Here is a 17,617-nt window from a genome sequence, read left to right on the forward strand (position 1 = left end):
TATTCCGGATTAAGGAAATATTAGCTTAGCTCATCATTTAAATTTTCTGAAGTTAACTTGCGAATAAGGATCGGTCAGTTCAAAGTGATGAAGCTTATGAACCTTTCAACAGTTTTAGCGTCCAAAAATCATCTTAATTTGAATTGACGAATTCGATAAATACAAATTTTCCAACCGCAGTGTAAATAAGTAATCGGTTTCTTTTGGTTTACAGGCCGGGTTGTTCCAAAAGCCGGTTTACGCTGACTCAGGGTTAAAAGTTAGGAGAAGTTTAATTTTTGCTTGTTTAAAAATGTTTTTCACTGCTTATGTTTTGAGAAGTTTGAGATTACTCAAGCTCAAAACTGAAGGACAATAAAATACAAATGGAAAACCTCATCGAAAAGTTTAAAGCGAATATCTTGCTAATTCTGACTTAGCTTGATTGGGCTTTGAACAATCCTTCCCTGAACAAAATGCTACCCTTTTTAATGGCAACTAATGCGTTATTTTATTTCATTTTTTTTTGTTGCCTTCCTAATGCCGTCTTTCATGCTATTAACTTACAAAAAATGCCGAGTAGATTTACATTTTATTTTTCTCCAATGTTTAACCATAGTCTATTTCTAACGGCTGAAATTTTGAGGCGGGGTTCCACGGGTTCATTTTGAGAAACACCTTATGAAAACTTCTAGTGCCCAGTCTCTTCCTTAGTGCTTGGTCGTTCATTTTGGTTATTTGTTAACCTTTGCATTGCTCAAGTGTCGTAATAATATGGTTAAACACTTGAGGAAACAATAATCAGAGAACCAAAAAAAAAAACTCGCGGACGACTATTTAAGTGTGCAAGCTGGACTTTTTTTACTAATCCCAGCTTGACAATGGTTTTTACTCGGTAGCGCATAAGCGTGAGAGTGAACAGGAGCAACATAAGTCGAACCGAAAAAAAAGTGCTGTGCTGTTAGGGAAATCAATCTTCCCAACGAAGTGCACCAATGTTCAACATTTTTTTGCGGCTGCCTGTGTTTCTCATGCTTTAGCCTAGGTTGGTTTGCCTTAAAATATTACGATTTAACGAATGAGTACTGAGCAGTGATTGACAAGTTCCAATTATAGAAAACGTTTTCAGTGCTCGTCACATTTGTGTAAATTTACAGAACTTATAAGTTCACTGGGGTGAGGCAGCTTTCTCTGGTGTCCATTCGATCGGAGTTGATTGGCGAGATCTGATGTCGTCTGAACATTGGATCGGGACTCTCTGTGTTGGTACACAGGTTACCCATGGCATGCTTTTCTGACCAGGCGCTTGAGTTTTCTACCACTGAGCGAGAGCCCGGAAAGTTGCTATTCTTTGTGTTTTCCCATTTCTGCTTCTTTCGAAGATACGCGGTGCGAACATCTGTGCTTCGGAGAACGTGCATTATGAAGATGAAGAATCCCTGCAAGGAAATGTGCTTCGTTTAAGCAAAGTGTGAACGCAGCCTTGTTAAAAGTATTAATAAAATCGTTCTCGTTTATTTTTTACCTGTTGATAGTTTTTTTTAAGCAAATTCGTTTAGCGCTTTATAACAAGGAATTGCTTCATTGACGTGATCGCTACTAATTGTTGGACCTTATTCTGGCAGAAGTATGGCCTTATCTTATACATTATTTAGTTAAATCAAACGCACGCTAAATAGATAAGAACTTCTAGGCATTTTCGCTAACAAGCCTTCTGTCCTTCTTCTTTTGTTCATAATAGAGATACGAGACTCAGATACTGGACCTGTGACTAAGACTCTAAGAAACGGCAAAGGATTAACATGGAGCTCTACAGAAATATTTCTGGACAGTGAAATTGGCAAGGATCAAGTTTTTTCTATTCCTGTCCAAGAAACACTGAACAAAATCTTTTCTTCGCTACATGTCAAGCACTCTTAAATACACCTCTGTCTGGGAGGATTCCACAAGCACTCCCCGCGTTGTTGACATTAAATTAATTAGTTGTTTACTTACCTGAAGCGAATTGAGAATGGTGAAGATGTACTGAAAGACAAGTCCAGCATCCGTCACGCTTAAAATACCAAACACCCAGGTCATACCCAGTAGAGGAAACAGAACGGCACATGCTTTTAAACCTTGCCTTTAACAAAATGAAAGAAAGCGTTAACATGTAAATTTTGAGTTTTTTTTTCAAACGAGAAAGATATAGTCCAGCCTGCTGGAAGCCACAAAGATAAGCTAAGAAGAAATGATGACTGAAGTTTTAAAGTAACATACTTCACGTTGGAGGTATCTTTTGTACCCTGCATTTTTGTCATCTCGTACACCACGCGACAAAGAATAAAAGAGTTTATCTGAAGAATTCAGAAAAAAAGGAGGTGATGTCAAGGATAATACTAAAAACTTTTATAGAAATCAATATCCAAACTTTAAAGTGGTACATGACGAAGTTCGCATCTTTCCTATCTACGCCATTTTCAAACATAAACAAGTAGTCTCTAAGAGCGTGGTGGCCTCATGGTTAGTTCGTTCGTCTCCGGATCGAGCGGTCCGGGTTCGAACCCTGGCCGGGGACATCTTGGTCAAGACACTTTACTCTCACAGTGCCTCTCTCCACCCAGATTTATCAATGGGTTCCGGTAAGTTTAATGCTGGGGATAACCCTGCGAAGGACTAGCATCCATCCAGGGTGGAGTAGAAATACTCCTAGTCACTTCATGCTACAGAAACTGGTGTAAGCTCCGGCCTTGTGGGCCACTTGGCTCGTATGCAGACTTTACCTGTACGAGAAGAAAAATGCGGTTTACTATTTTTAAATATCTCTTTTCGTTCCAGAGATATTCAAGTTTTTAAAATATGCAAATTGGCCAAGTGATGACGTCATTCACTGAACTAAATTTTATCAAATATGATGAAGAAATGTTTGATTATCTGCAGTAAGATTGAACTAGATGAGCTTCACAGTATGAGTTTAACAATTTGGTTACCATGGCAACATACTAGGTTCGAGATCTTCCAGAAAGCTTTTCTGGCCACCTTTAGCGCTGCATTTTGATATTTGCTAAGGGTGCCCCATGTCCATGTCCAATATTGGTGTGAGTGTAAGATATCATCAGTCATCTCATTTGCATATGCAAATGAGATGACTGCATTAGTTCCGGAGATATTTATTTATTTTTTCAAACTTAAATATCTCCGGAACTAATGCAGATACTAACAAACGGTAAACGGAGTTTACAATCTTTGGAGGAATTCTATGCGATACACCTTTAAATTCAAGGGGTTAAAACTCGGTACTACTTAAACAATGTTTTAACAAGAGCAGGCTTGGCTTATTCTGTTAGTTTGACGAAATGACTCATCAACTTTCACTAATCCTCTAAACAACAACCAAATGTGTTTTTTTCCAATGGGACACTACCGGTTGTTGTAAGTAATGGCATTTAAAATGGTTGATACATGCATTGCAAGATTCGTCGATGACGTTTTTGATATTAAGTAAATGATGATTTTTTTTAGGGTCGACATTTGCGTGAATAACTATGTATATGCCAACTAGTTTCACAGATAACAAATGTAACAACTATAATTTTACCAGGCAGACCACGAGGACTGGGGCGGCAAAGGTCCAAACCAAATTATTTGAGAATGAAATCCAACAGCTGCAAAAACAAGATACATGCTATACGTTATAAGACCACACACACAAAAACAATCAATCAATCAATCAATTAATCAATCTATCAATTACTCAATCAATCAATAAAGAAAACAGTCAGATTTCTGTTTTTACGATTGGAAAAAGAAATTTTCTTTTACGTTTGTCCTTAGCTAATTGTATGGAAAAAAAATTATCTACGGTTTAGTTATGCACCCCCCAAAATAATCTTTATTGTGTACATGTAGTTGTCAAAGCGAAAACATCGGTTTATAGGCTTGGGTCCAGTCTAGGGGCCAGATTTACAAAGGCAAATGGAGTCCTACGATAAGATAAATGTCAGTAATTGCTTCTTAACAGTAGAGAACTGCATTTGAAACAAATACTTAGAAACATCCTAACTGTCGGCCTCGTGAAAGTGGCTCCAGCATGAAAGCCAGTAAAAACTTTTTCTCGTTATTTAAATTATCAGATACTTACTAGTCACTATGTACATAGCTTGTAACTCCGTGTTCTGCACCGGATGCGATCACAATCGAACACACCACCATAAGCAATGGGAAGCCTACAAGAGAAATCAAACTGACATACTCATATGGGAAAGAAAAGAAAAGAAAAGAAAAGGCAGGAAATGATTTTCTTATGGTTATCATGGTTATCAGTATTGCTAGTGGGCGCGTGCGCACTACGACGACGGCGGAGTCGCGCAAGATAGCGGCCATACCCCAGCTAATAGGTTGACAGAGACATGCAGCCTTGGTTTATATCGTACTTCTTTGATATTGGGCATCCCTTTATGGTAAATTGACACCTGTCAAAACTAGGTATGCCTGACCAGTATCACGTGACCACATCGAGGGGCTCAAGTTTATCGTTGCTGACAAAGCACTGGTTTTCGATTGGATCACGGGCTCATGTCATGTTAACTTGCAGTAATCAGGGCCGGGTTGTTACGAAACCGGTCAACACTAACCCAGGATTAAAAGTTAACCAAAGCATAAATATTTCTTATATACAAATGTTTTTCACTGCTTTGCTTTGTGTATTTTGAGATTATTCAAAATCAAAACAGAAGGCCAAACAATATACAGAAAACCTGCAAAATTACAATACTCAAATCAAAATTCTCGCTCATCCTGGGTTAGCTTATCGGGCTTTGCACAACTCGGCCGGCTTTTAGGCTTGGCTAAATCTATATATATTAGTTGAATGATATAACTATTGCTGTTGCAGTCCCTAACTGTATAAAATCTTTTGACATCCTTACTGCTACCGACTACCCTGCTATCTAATCTGTATCGTTTATAAGGAAGATGGTTTTGATGGAGTGCTGTTCAGGTTTATTTAGCTACATTGGTTGACGAATCACTTCTTGTTTTCCAGTGATGCTCAGATTAGTCATGAAGGGTAGTTACGTAATTTACCAAACAAAGGTTTGTGCATACCCCAAGAGAATGCATAAAATAGTTTCATTTTTATTAGGGTGTTGAATACTTTGACAACCACGAGGTACAAGTAGATTCCCTCCATAAGCATCCAGGCAAACCCGACCAGATAAAAATAATGGATAGACACTGCTACAACAATACAGGCTCCCTGTGAAAGAACGATATTATTAGAGAATCAGTTTAAGTCTTCCACATCAGTTAAAAACAACAACAACAACAGCAAAACAAACAAACAAAGAAACAAACAAAAGAATCAAAGCAAAACAAGCTGAGAGCTAAACAAACAAACTAACTAACTAACTAACTAAAAACAATCATGAGTCTCAATCCAACTCCTGTCAAACAACTTTGTAGAGCTATTAAATTAAGAAACGTCTGACTTTTGTTCTGTAGGTTTTTCGAACAAGGGTTGATCCTTGCCAAAACTCTTCGTCATTTTCAGAACAACCGTCCGTATCAGATGGTGATTGGTTATCTAAATGAAGCTACCTGCTTTGATGTAGCATCAATTCCTGCGAGGAAAATGATTTGTGCCACGGCTATGGCTATGACTAGATTGAGTCTTATCTGACACTGCTCCTGCTTGAGGTTCCTGTTGTGAAATTCAAGACAAAGAACATTAATTAACACGGAAAAGCCAGAGAAATGAACTGCTTTATTGGTGGTGTGACCATGCTACGGAGGGGTTACTTACATCAAAACCAGATAGGCGAGAACAGTTAAAGTCTCGCCCACTAGCGACAGCCCGCAGCCAATATAAGTGATGACTTCCAAGGCCACCTGATGTCTGTCAGGAATCTAAGTGAGGAAAAGGAGGTAGGCCAGACCATATGTGATTTAAACATGAATAGATAACATAATAACCTGTTAAACAAATAAATAAATAAATAAATAAATAAGTCATTCACTAAATAAATAAATAAATAATTTAATACATAAATAAATAAATAAATAAATAAATAAATAAATAAATAAATAAATAAATAAATAAAAAGTTAAACTGAATATACTGACCAAGATCCGGGCCGTACGAAATGATGTAAGCTATCTCAGTAGGTTAGATGATGATTAAAATGGCCTTTCTTGATGAACACTTACACTGTTAGTTTCTCCGAGTTCCATTTACAGAAAAAACAAACAAAACAAAACAACAAACAAACAAACAAAAAAACAAACGGCGACACCATAATTTACAAATATAGAAAGATTTACTCACTTTTGTTTCTCCCACTTGCAAAAGAACCGCAAAGTTCGTGAGATGATTACAAGTACACACAACTTTAGTTTTAGTTTTGTTGACCAACGTGCATCCCCTGTTTGACCAGGAACCGTTAAATCGACTCCTGCACAAGAAACATGCAAATAAATGGTTAACAGGTAGATTTTAAGTTTTGGACCTGGATTAAATCAGGATGATCATTTATTTGACTTAAACATATACATAAATTAGAACCAAAAATTAGCTGGTGTGGATATTAAAATGTACCTGATGTCAAAGTCCCAAAATACACAAATTGGTATATCATCAAGTTTAGAAGGCTTAAAGAAAGAAAACGAAAACAGAATTAATAGAGGGAATGCGAAAGGGTTCAATTAGTATAGCCTAGTTTGTATGGATTAAGGGAGTTTTAAGGCCGATACATACGAGGGGTTTTGCTCCTGGGTTTTGTTCCAGGGGCACGCTCCGTGAACAAAGCTCCTCCGTGTGAATCAACGATTTCATGGGCGTAGCTCATTCTCGGGAGCGGAATTTCCACCCTGCAACATTTTCCACCCCACTAAACCAGGAGCACTTTTGGGAGCAAGATCCCTTGGCAAATTGAGCAAACTTGAAAACGCTCCCTCGTGTGTACCATAATATGAAGCAAGCTCCCACACTATGTTCTTCAGTGTGTACTAGTCGTGCAAATTGACCCTGGAGCAAAATCCCTCGTGTGTATCGGCCATCAAATTGTGGTCTTACACTATAAACGCAGCTTTGATTTCGTCACTTTTGGAATGTTGCTACTTTTTCCATGTCTAGATCAATGTGCTTATGCCTTACGTTAGGGCTCTTTCTCAACCTGTCATGTTTACCCTGCATTCAAAACTCTGATATATACCTAGGCTGTTTCTAATTGTAGATTGTCAATTCCGATTCCAGTACTTATGTCAGATTCCAACAGCTAAGAATAACACAAAGACTTTCGTCATAGAGCCGAAGTATTATAGTAGTCAATGGAAAACGTAATAAAAGCAATACCTAATATGTCTTCTCACCTCTTCCAAAGGGAATGATATAGTAACGTTTTTTGGCAGCAGAGTAGAGAAGTTAGGGAATATAGAACATGCGATGACTCGTGTCTGAAGTCTTGTAGTTTTCCTTTTCTCCCTGATAAAATAGAAAATGTATATATTAGCAAATAATGAAACAAACTTTTATTTCTTGATATTTCCATTACGTTGGAGACCCAATAAACTAAAGTTCAGATAATTTGCTTATAAAATTATGTTTGATTTCTGTACTGTCGAATACATACCCATCAAGAAAGGACTGACTTTCATCTGGGAGTAACTCGTGCATGTCCTTATATAATATTCCAACCAGAAAAGTTTCTATGAACGAGATATAACAAATTTTATGTCACGACTTCTCGTTAAAAGAATAAGACGATCGTGCAGAGACTTATTGCTAATTATTAAAGACAACACGCACTGCGCGCTTGGTCCAACCATAAACATTACAGTGTCTATAATCATTGTCAAGTATTGATTCAAGCTGTTGAAGGTAGGAAGGAATAAACAACGCTTAAGTTCTCCACTGTCCTGTCTAAAGAGAAATAATAAAAAAAAATAATGCTTTTATTTTTCTTCGGTATATATCCTGGACAAAGGTACACGCTCAGATCAACTTTTCGATTCCTTGACAATAAAAAAGTTATCGATTCTGAATGGTTCTCTGCGGGCGTTTTTGTCACGTGATTGACGCGTGATTTCGTGATCTCCAGCCGTTAAGGTATCCATTTCACCTTTTCGTAATTAGATATCCCTTTTTGGAGACGTACGCCCTGCACCCTAAGTGAGGTATTGGTTTGGTTAGCTTATGATTGATGACGATAGTGCTTAAGTTTCTGCATTGGTTACAAAATCAAGCTGAGTATGTTCCAGTTTAGAGTAAGGATTTCGTTGTCTTAGTGGCACATTTCCTTTCAAAGATTTCAGGGCAAACTAAAAGATCAATCTGCCTGCCTTCACTTCCTACTCCACAAGCACACACGTGATTCACCATTCTTCATTTTACTACTATGAAGGGGCTACGGAGCGGTTCATTTAATAATAAGCAAAGCTTTGCTCATATGATTTCGTACCTTGTTTTCTAAAGAGTTCTGGTGGTAGAAAGATCTTTTCACTTCCATCACCAAGATGTTCTCTGTCGTCCTCAGAGGGAAACCATACGTCTTTTTCATGACCAACGCTTACACTTCGAACCTCCATCACTGTAAACATCAGTAAATGTTATAAATTGGCTGAAAATAAAAGTTGTGAAAATATCGCAGACGTCATGTTTACGGGCCAATTCAGAAAACTCAGAAACTGTCAGGGGTGGGTGAAGCATCAAGTAAATAATCACTGGTTGAAGAGACAAGGTTCGGACAAAACTCCTTTCTGAAAATGTAAACGTTTTTTTTGTTTTGTTGATACGTCACTTTATAAATATATCATCATTCGATTTGTCTGAGGTCTGGAGATACCATGAGGAATTAACACTTTTATACAGCCTTCTAACTTCATCATAAGGCCGGTTAGACAACCACCCATAATAGTTAAGAATTGGTTCCTGCTTATAATTAGCGCGCGTATATCGAGTTATGGAGTTTGGAGAGCACGAAAGAAGCGCAAGAGTTGCTCGAGGCGCAGCAACTCTAGCTTCTTCTCGATGTACGCACAGCATGAACCACGGCCTTATGTGCAGACACGCAGGAAGAGGATTAAGTAAGTAAGTAAAAGCACGAACCAATTCTTTTATAACATGTTGATAACATAATGGGCGCTAAAAGCTGTCTCATTTGTGATTGACTACAAAGTTCTCACAGTGGCAAAGATCATTAGGATCCTAACACGCCACAATCATTTGAGCAACAGTTGAACGAAAACGTTTAACTTGGCTCCTAAAATTGTCAACGAAAAACTCGCTTCTTCGAATTAACTATAAAGAAAATTTAGGCAAACAAAGTCAAAACAAACAAAGCCCAAATACTCAAGTTTAAGTAAACATATCTCTGCTTGGCAAAAGTAAGAGGCTCGAAGTAGGGTTTAGATTGATCAGAATAATCTTCACATTGCCAAAACTTAAACAAAAGGAACTTGCACTATTATTTTGCAGCTAATTTGAAAATGCACAGTCATGTTATATACGCACGGCCTTGCGTATATTTAGCAAATAGATTGCATGTTGCCGTACGTCTGTTCAGTAATAGATCGCAGATGACGTCAAAATCATCATCGTGTGCAACTTATTTGGTAAGATCAAAACTAGTGGCACACGAGGCGATAGCAGAGTGGGTTACTGATGTTCTTACCACATTTAAACATCTTCTGTGATCTACTACCGAACAGACGCACGGCAACATGGAGTCTATTTGTTTTATATAATAAAGAAACGACGAAAAAAAGCTTTTTTTTTAATTTTAAAATCTTTCAACATAACTCGAAAGCCGTTCTTTGCCCACTTTGGCAAACGCGAAAAAACGCCGTTTGATGTTATCTATTGTCTATACAAAATGAAGCAATCTCATTGGTTGCTATGCGTAGCGAAGAATTGTGATTGGTCCAAACAAATCACGCCACTGTCAAACTTGAGTCGAAAATCGCTTCTCGTGGATTGAAAACTTACAGCGGAAGCAGAATTGAACTGCGAAATCTACAAATCTAAAGAAAATGTTCAAAAGGCAAGTCAGGTTTTATCATCAGAGCAGCCCTGTGAGACGAAAAGCTGGGATGGTGTCTTGAATGTTGCAGGAAATGAAAATATACGGTAGGAAAACTTGCGGTTGCGGGCCATTCGATTCGAGTTTTGGATGAATGGAGCGTTAGTGACGGTGGAAATTTGTGTCCTCTGTGGTTGGTGATTGTCAAATCAGTTTGATATAGTGTCGGAGACACCTTATAGCTGGGATACAGTCGACCGTGAGCTGTAGTGCGCTCTTCTCTTCTCGCTACTATGCTCTGAATCTGACTGGAACATTCGCGTCGGAAAACAAGGTTAAACTTAAGGTCATGTGTTTATTTAAACTGATGATGTTTTGATGTTTAATTCCTAGAATCAAACCGTGTCAACAATAACTTTAAGACTGAGAAAAGTTCAATTTTTTAAATAAATTAATGACATTAACGTTTTGCTTAGTGGTTTTGTTAAATTCGAGACGTTTAGCAATGTTTTCTTACCTTAAAGTAGTTTCAAGATCAATTTTGTGTTTGATTTAATCTCGCTCGACTGCCGACTGAGACTGCTCAAGTATTTTTTTTTTTTTCAGCCATTTTTTAGAAACGAAACGACTTTTTCTTTCATCTTCCAGACTCTCGTACCCGGTCCAGTGCTTCGTCATGACTTTTTGTACCTTCATAAAACTTTCCGCCATCTTAAACACAGAGGGAAGAACTTTGAACTGATGAAGTCAATCATGTGGCTGTCCTCTTATAGATAATAGGCGAGAACCAATCGAAATGCGAGAATAACTTGGGTTATTATACAATAAAGAATTGGTTTATGCTTAGTGTGCGTATATCGAGTTATGGATGCACGCGGGAAGCTTGGAGAGCACGAAAGAAGCGTAAGAGTTGCTCGAGGCGGTAGCCGAGAGCAACTCTAGCTTCTTGAGTGCTCTCCAAACTCTCCAAGTGCATTCATAACTCGATATAAGCACACTAAGCATAAACCAATTCTTTATTGTATAATAACCCAAGTTATAAATAGATTTAGCCAAGACTAAAAGAGGAACTCCTTGGCCGGGTTGTTCAAAGCCCGATTAAGCTAACCCAGGAGTAGGCGAAAATTTTGATTTGAGTTTTTGTAACTTTACGGTAAAGTTTTCTTTTCATATTGTGGCGCTCTCTTTTGAGTTTGTATAAATTCAAACTACAAAGACATAAAGAGTGAGAAACACGAAAAATTTATACTTCCAATGATTTTTGAACCTGGGTTAGCTTCCAAGCAACCCGGCCCTGATTACAACAAGCTAACCTGGCTTGAGTCCGCGATATAATGGAAACTCAGTACGTCGTCAGCGATCAACTTGAAAAAAAAGCTAACCTAAGCCCGCGATATGGCATGTGATACTGATCAAGGGATACCTTGATTTGACATGTGTCAGTTGAGTATAACATTGATGTCCAATTTCAAAGATGTAGCTGTAAACCAAGGCTGCTGCGCTGCATGACTTGCTATTAGCGGGAGTATGGTCGCTCAAAGTCGTCGTTTTTCGCCGTCGTCGTTTTTCGCCGTCGTCGTAGGACGCACGTGCCCGCGATCTATGCCGCTAGCCGTGTAGACCATGTAAAAAGAGTTGCATGGTTTTCTATTTGTATACATGGCTGTGGTTCTGTTCCTATAGTTAAGATGTTTCGCGCGGCGGCCCTTCGGGCCGCCATAGCTCCCCTATAAAGGTCTTTATAAATGGTTGATGGGGTATTTAATTTAGCGTATAATTTCAAAGTTGGCTTAAACAATCATAACTCACCAAAGTGCTCTTCAGTGCTAGTTATGTTGGCATTCGAGGTTCCATTTGTGGTTAGATGTTCCATCGCGTATTTCATGGCAAATGCCTCAAGCTGCCGAGTGGCTACCAACAGATTTGTCGCCGTTTCGTGATAGGAACTGTTATTGGAATGTGCAAGTAGCCTTGAAGTTTCATTCACGGCAATCTAAATGCATAGAACCCAATATTAAGGTAGATTAAAAATCAGTTTAACCTAGTAGGCCATTAGACTAAAAAAATCATTAAAATATCAGGGAGCTTAGCAATGGCGACGGTGACGGCAAGGACGACACCTAGTAAAACTTGAATTGAAATTTCACCTTCGAGTTTCACAGCTAGCTAGACCTGTTAACTGGGCCTATCGCTTTGATAACTTGGTTAACATGTAATGACCGAGTTCAGTTCCTGAAAGGAATACGGATAATAAGCCAGCGCTGAGATACACTTTGTGTTGTTGTTATGAAAGTCCATGTGGTTGCCATTTGAACTTTAATGAATGCACAGTTCTTCACAGGAATAGTTAATTAAGCTAAGCATTGGTGGTAGTTTTTTTCCTTTGTTATTCAAACCACTCTGTTTTCGCTTAAATTTACGTATAAATAGTTGATTCTGTTATTCTTTTACTTTATTCGAATGTAACCGTCGGAGATTGATTAACAGTTGTTCAACGTTGTAAAACATTACTTTGTCCAAAACGGGCAAAATTTGGTCATTTCGCATTGTTTGGTATTAAACATCTAGTATACCCGGATAAAGTACGTGCAAATTGTTCTGTTCGATAAATATTTTTTTATATAAAGGTTCTCGTTGCCGATGCCGTCGTGGTTTGCTGCAGCTCCCTTAAATTACGAATAGACAAAGATATCACCCACCCCTAAATAACATGTTTGTGCTTCACAGCGTTACCCGACGCCCTTGAATTCACCGAAACCCGTCATCACTTGATGAAACATCATTGTTTTTGACGTAATAAACCTTATCCGTGTTGTAATATCAGGGTTTGGAACACAAAATGGTGTGACTTGTCAACAATACGACCAATAATGGAAACAATCCCGAAGATTTTAAAGCGCAATAATAGTTTCTTACCTGCAGAGAATCTTCATCGTCAACATTGAGCTGCTTCAATTTGATGAGATAATCTGTAATCTTTTTGTACCGAAAGAGAAACACAACATCATTACGTTAGGTATATTAAGTAACTTTTTTGCATTTTTTCCTGGTGGTTCTTAAGTTCGACTTGAAAATTGCAGTCTACGCACTTATATACGATATATACTATCATGTGCCTACAGCACCAAGTCTAACAAGAAAACTGGTTTAAACAGGAAAACCGAAGACAGGAAAAAAAAGTGCGATGGTTTTGGCCCAGTTTCCATTGTATTCGAATATGTGGTAGAATTTGTTTTAAAGTTTGTTGGAAAGTGTAAAAAAGCAAACAAACAAACTAAAAGGTCGTGTGCTTTTTATGTGCCAAGGGAAGGCAAGAGGATGAATGCATTTCTGTTGTAATGGAAAAGGAAAGAAATCTGTTTCCACCGACTCATTGAGCGCGGAGAATTATATTTAAAGAATCTTTATTCAAAGCTATAGATTTGAGGGTTGTGAGCTGTCAAGAAAAAAAACTATACATACACACATACTGCTATGATTGCATTCTTTAGGAAAAATAAAAACACAATCACCTGTTCCTTTGCACTTGTTGGTAGTGTTGGTGAGATACTGGCTGACACAAATGTGGAAATACTAACTGTTCTTGAAGGCAATATCTTAGTCGTATCTGTTGCTTTACTTGGGAATATTGCTGTTACTTTTGTCATCAACGTTGTAGCCACTGCCGTGGGTTGCATTTGTGTTGACTTTGACTCTGTTATGCTTGTTGATAAAACTGCAAAGATTAAGATCGGTTTGTATAATGAATGGTCAAAGAAGATTGTGATGCAAACACGCAATACAAAAAAATTATCACTTCATCTTTTCTCAGTGGTTAAATCCTTAAGTCAATTCTAGGACATCGTGGATTCTCGGCTTGCTTCCGTACATTAGAAAATGAATGTCGAAAAACAAAGCATGGTTTATAAAAATTCTGTTTACCATTAACGCAAGCGTCACGTGTGATGTTTTAACCATGTACCTGTATGCTAACAATAACCGTCTACTTTCTAAAATCGTCAGATAATATTCTCACAGTTAACTTTTAATCTAGACTAGTCAAGAGTACTGACTGAGTGTGATAGTTTTGAGTTGTCAGATATCATTCGGCTTATAGTAAATCAACTCTTTACCTTCAGATCCTTCGCAAATATAAGCATGTTTTTCGCTGCAGTTTTCAATTTCCAGAAAATTGTCGCTAGTGATCAAGAAGCAGTAAGCTCTGATAGGGCCAGTATCTACTAATTTCTTGGCGTCGTTTACACGTACGACGTGGTACATCTTCGGTTTCACTGAAAATGGCACTCCAGTATCACTCAATCTCCACTTTTCAGGCCGTGCTGTACGACTGAGAAAGTTAAACTTCTTTAGCATAATGCTATTTACATGTGCGTAACTGGCAATTCTTTCCACGCCATAGCAAAATATCGCATGCGTAGCTGGATCACTGGTTACCTACAAACAATAACCTCCATTTGGCGCGAAAATGTGCTCGGATATTTGCCTGCGGACGTTATATGTTCCGAGAAGAGTACCGTCTTCCGAGAGCAAAGCTCGAAGAAAACTTCGAGCTCCGAGGAACAGATAATGTCCAAAGACAAATATCCGAACATATTTTAAAAGTGAAACAGAGGCTATTGTGTTTTTTATACTTCGAATATTTTTCAGCTTCCAAAGCCCACAGTTTTGAAAATTGAGTAATTCGTTTTGCACGATCAAAGGCGTAATTTTGGGGGGCGTCTATGTATTGTAAATATTATCTTTTCGGGGCGTTTTAAGAGTGTGCCAACAATAACAATAACAATAACGATAACGATAACGATAGCGATAGCAGTAACGATAACGATAACGATATTAATAGCGATAGCGATAGCAGCAACGACAACGACAACGATAAAGGTAACAATAATAATGAAATGTTACGAATCCAGTGTCACTGTGCAGTGCCTTTCCAAGGAATCCAGCGAATTGCACAAAGCTATACGTAAAATCTATTTAGCATATCTGGGTTATTCAGGTTCGAAAACGCTTTGTAGCAAGCCACGAAAATTTGGTACTTTAAAAATATGAGGAAGTTATGTAATTATTTTTTATGCCAGGGGGCTACGCTTGCCCCCAGGCATATGTTTCTTTGTAAAAGTTGGAAATTTTGGGATCCCATATTTTAATGAGTTATCTTATGAAACATCGCATCTTTACCGATATTTATTCATACTTTCTTTATTATATACTGGAGCGGTTAGGCATATTTTTTGTTTGGAAAAACATCGAAAAGCATGAAATCGGTAAAAAAAGGTCCATTTCGGACATTAATTTGGGTAAAAAGACCTCTCTATAAGTTGTCCTGATTTATTACCAACTGTCATTCGCGAAAAAGAGTCTCACGAATAGTCAAATGTGATTATGAGAGAGAGAGAGAGAGAGAGAGAGAGAGAGAGAGAGAGAGAGAGAGAGAGGGGGGGGGGGGGCTGGCGGGAGCAAAGTAACCTTTAAAGCTGCTCGCCTGCTTCAACCAAGAGTGCGGAATGTGTGACGGAAAGGAGATGATCAGGCTGTACTAGAAGACTTGAAATATTTCCTGATATTTTGTTGTAATGTAAGTCTTACTGAGTTCTCTAAACGTTCAAAGTCAATAAATCTAATCGGGTAATGTCAAAGAATAGACCAATTTCGATATATTAAAATTCAGCCTAAAACAATAGACCCCAGTACGAGGCTCTGGGGAATAACTACAGAGTTTGTGGGGTTTATTACCCAGAGCCTCGTGCTGAGGTCTATTGTGTTAGGCTGAATTTTAATATATCGAAATTGTTCTATTGTTAAAGGAAGGGACTTTTTGCAACGTTGTATTGTAACTTTTTACAAATTGTAACTTTTTATTGTTCATACTATGTACTATGCTTAGTTATTTTATAATCACTCGTATATAGTTAGCACAGAGGGCCACTAGCTTATCAGTTTATACTTTCACGTGTCACCCTCTCTAAATAAGGTTGATTGATCGACTGCATCGCCATTTCCACATAAAATGTTGAACTTTCACTACTTGCTCGAATTTTTTGCGCTTCAAAATTAAGAGTGCCCACAACTTTTAATACAGATATTTGTACCTTGGAATTAAAAACTGAGTGAATTAGGCTAATCAGGGGTTTCAATAAAAGCCGGTTACCGGCGGTCTACCGACGCCTGTAGGACCCCTTACCGTCGTCTGTTTGGATTTCATTAATGAAAATAAAAATGATATTAATAAAACAAAAAAGGAAAATACAACAACAACGACGACCACTGAAATTTTTAAATGCTACAAAAAAGCGGGCAAAACAGGCCCAAGGCCAAAAAACTGAAGCGCACGCGATAATTTCAACGTCCAGCGATACACTAAAAACCTGAAGCCTCGACATCACGACAAAGCAGACTCTGGGACAAACTCTAACGGTAACCAGTCTTCGTCAACCGGTAGGAATAATGTTATCAGTTTCTTTGGATTGATTACCTTTATGTAAAGAATGATCTGATTATTGCTGAATTGTAGTTTCGTTCGCATCCGTAAAATAAACAGCTTTTGACACAAAGTTAGTTTTTACAATAACTTTCAGTGGATATCAAGTGTCACTGAGAGATATCTGCCTAGAAAGGTATTCAAAATGCACCTCTTTGCATCAAAAAATTAATAGTTGTAAAAACAAATCCTGCTTTGTGGTCAATAAAAATACGCATCAACAGCACGCTTTTTGCTGCCCACAACGTTGGAAATCGCATTTCCGAGCTTCTAGATTTCAATTGTTTCAGGGGGGGGGGGGGGTGCCCCAGACCCCCCTAGGGGAAAGGGGCCTTACGGCCCCTTTAGTGGACACAGCCGCCTATTACACCTTCAGTGGCCGCTTATAACTAATGTCATTGAAACCCCTGCTAATAACAGTCAATCACTCCTGTAGAGGTCCCACTTTTGAAAAAAAAAATTGTTTGTTTGGACTCTATGTCAGTAAAGATGCTTAAGACCATTTTTAGACGATAAGGAATTCGAAAAAACGTCATAACTGACTTTGCTTGTGTTTAAGATAAGCGGGTAGTTTTAAGTTGTATGGAAAGAAGAAAGAAATGTGCAGTAATTCTGAAAGAATTAGAATGTTTTGTGAAATGTTCGAGTTTTATATAAGCAGCATAATTATATAACGTAATCCCCAAAATTTTAAATTTCAATTTTCGATTTTGTGTGGTTTTCGAGGTGGTTCCAAAAAATCTTCAAAAAATGAAGAAAGCAAATGTGCCGAGGTAAAGACCGTTTTCGTTCATTTCGTATGTTGCTTGACTCGTGTAGAAGGCAATCCATTTTCCATCAAAACAAATTAAGTGGCCGGGTCTTACACAGACATGCCCATAACTGTATTTACCAAACCAGTGGACATTGTTTCTTGCGCATTCCGACTGGCTACTCAAACTAGGGATAGTGTTTGCTATCCACCTCCCAGGTTTGCGAAAGTAGTAGCAGTCAATGAGGCAGCTGTTTAACACAAAGAAAACTACAAAAATCGGCTTTGTAGTATTAACAAGTATTGCCTTATTGTTTAATGCCGTGAAATTTATCGGCTTAACCAACATACAGCAATTAGTTTACAATTGCCAACTATTTAACATGCTTGAGTTTTAAGCTTACTCTGATAACT

At 38.1% G+C, this 17,617-nt stretch overlaps 1 protein-coding gene across 3 annotated transcripts in view; it reads right to left on the minus strand.

Annotated features, from left to right (window-relative positions):
• Positions 1-285: 285 nt before the first annotated feature.
• LOC145495109 (adhesion G protein-coupled receptor L3-like) overlaps positions 286-17,617 on the minus strand; it is a 35,847-nt gene continuing 18,515 nt past the window's right edge. For 2 of the 3 annotated variants that reach the window (XM_081474682.1, XM_081474681.1), the window contains exons 4-20: positions 14,087-14,301; positions 13,487-13,689; positions 12,891-12,950; positions 11,784-11,967; positions 8,415-8,543; positions 7,587-7,662; positions 7,327-7,438; positions 6,554-6,606; positions 6,284-6,410; positions 5,762-5,865; positions 5,557-5,659; positions 5,065-5,215; positions 4,100-4,184; positions 3,557-3,623; positions 2,239-2,315; positions 1,975-2,101; positions 286-1,418 (exon numbers count right to left, since the gene is read on the minus strand). In XM_081474682.1, coding sequence (XP_081330808.1) covers positions 1,140-1,418; positions 1,975-2,101; positions 2,239-2,315; positions 3,557-3,623; positions 4,100-4,184; positions 5,065-5,215; positions 5,557-5,659; positions 5,762-5,865; positions 6,284-6,410; positions 6,554-6,606; positions 7,327-7,438; positions 7,587-7,662; positions 8,415-8,543; positions 11,784-11,967; positions 12,891-12,950; positions 13,487-13,689; positions 14,087-14,301 — 2,152 coding nt within the window. In that variant the 3' untranslated portion in view covers positions 286-1,139. Of the gene's footprint in view, positions 1,419-1,974; positions 2,102-2,223; positions 2,742-3,556; positions 3,624-4,099; positions 4,185-5,064; positions 5,216-5,556; positions 5,660-5,761; positions 5,866-6,283; positions 6,411-6,553; positions 6,607-7,326; positions 7,439-7,586; positions 7,663-8,414; positions 8,544-11,783; positions 11,968-12,890; positions 12,951-13,486; positions 13,690-14,086; positions 14,302-17,617 lie in introns of those variants that run through there. The other variant, XM_081474684.1, reaches the window with a different exon arrangement.

The sequence above is a fragment of the Orbicella franksi genome, chromosome 8 (genome assembly GCF_964199315.1).
Source record: "Orbicella franksi chromosome 8, jaOrbFran1.1, whole genome shotgun sequence".
Lineage (NCBI taxonomy): Eukaryota > Metazoa > Cnidaria > Anthozoa > Scleractinia > Merulinidae > Orbicella > Orbicella franksi.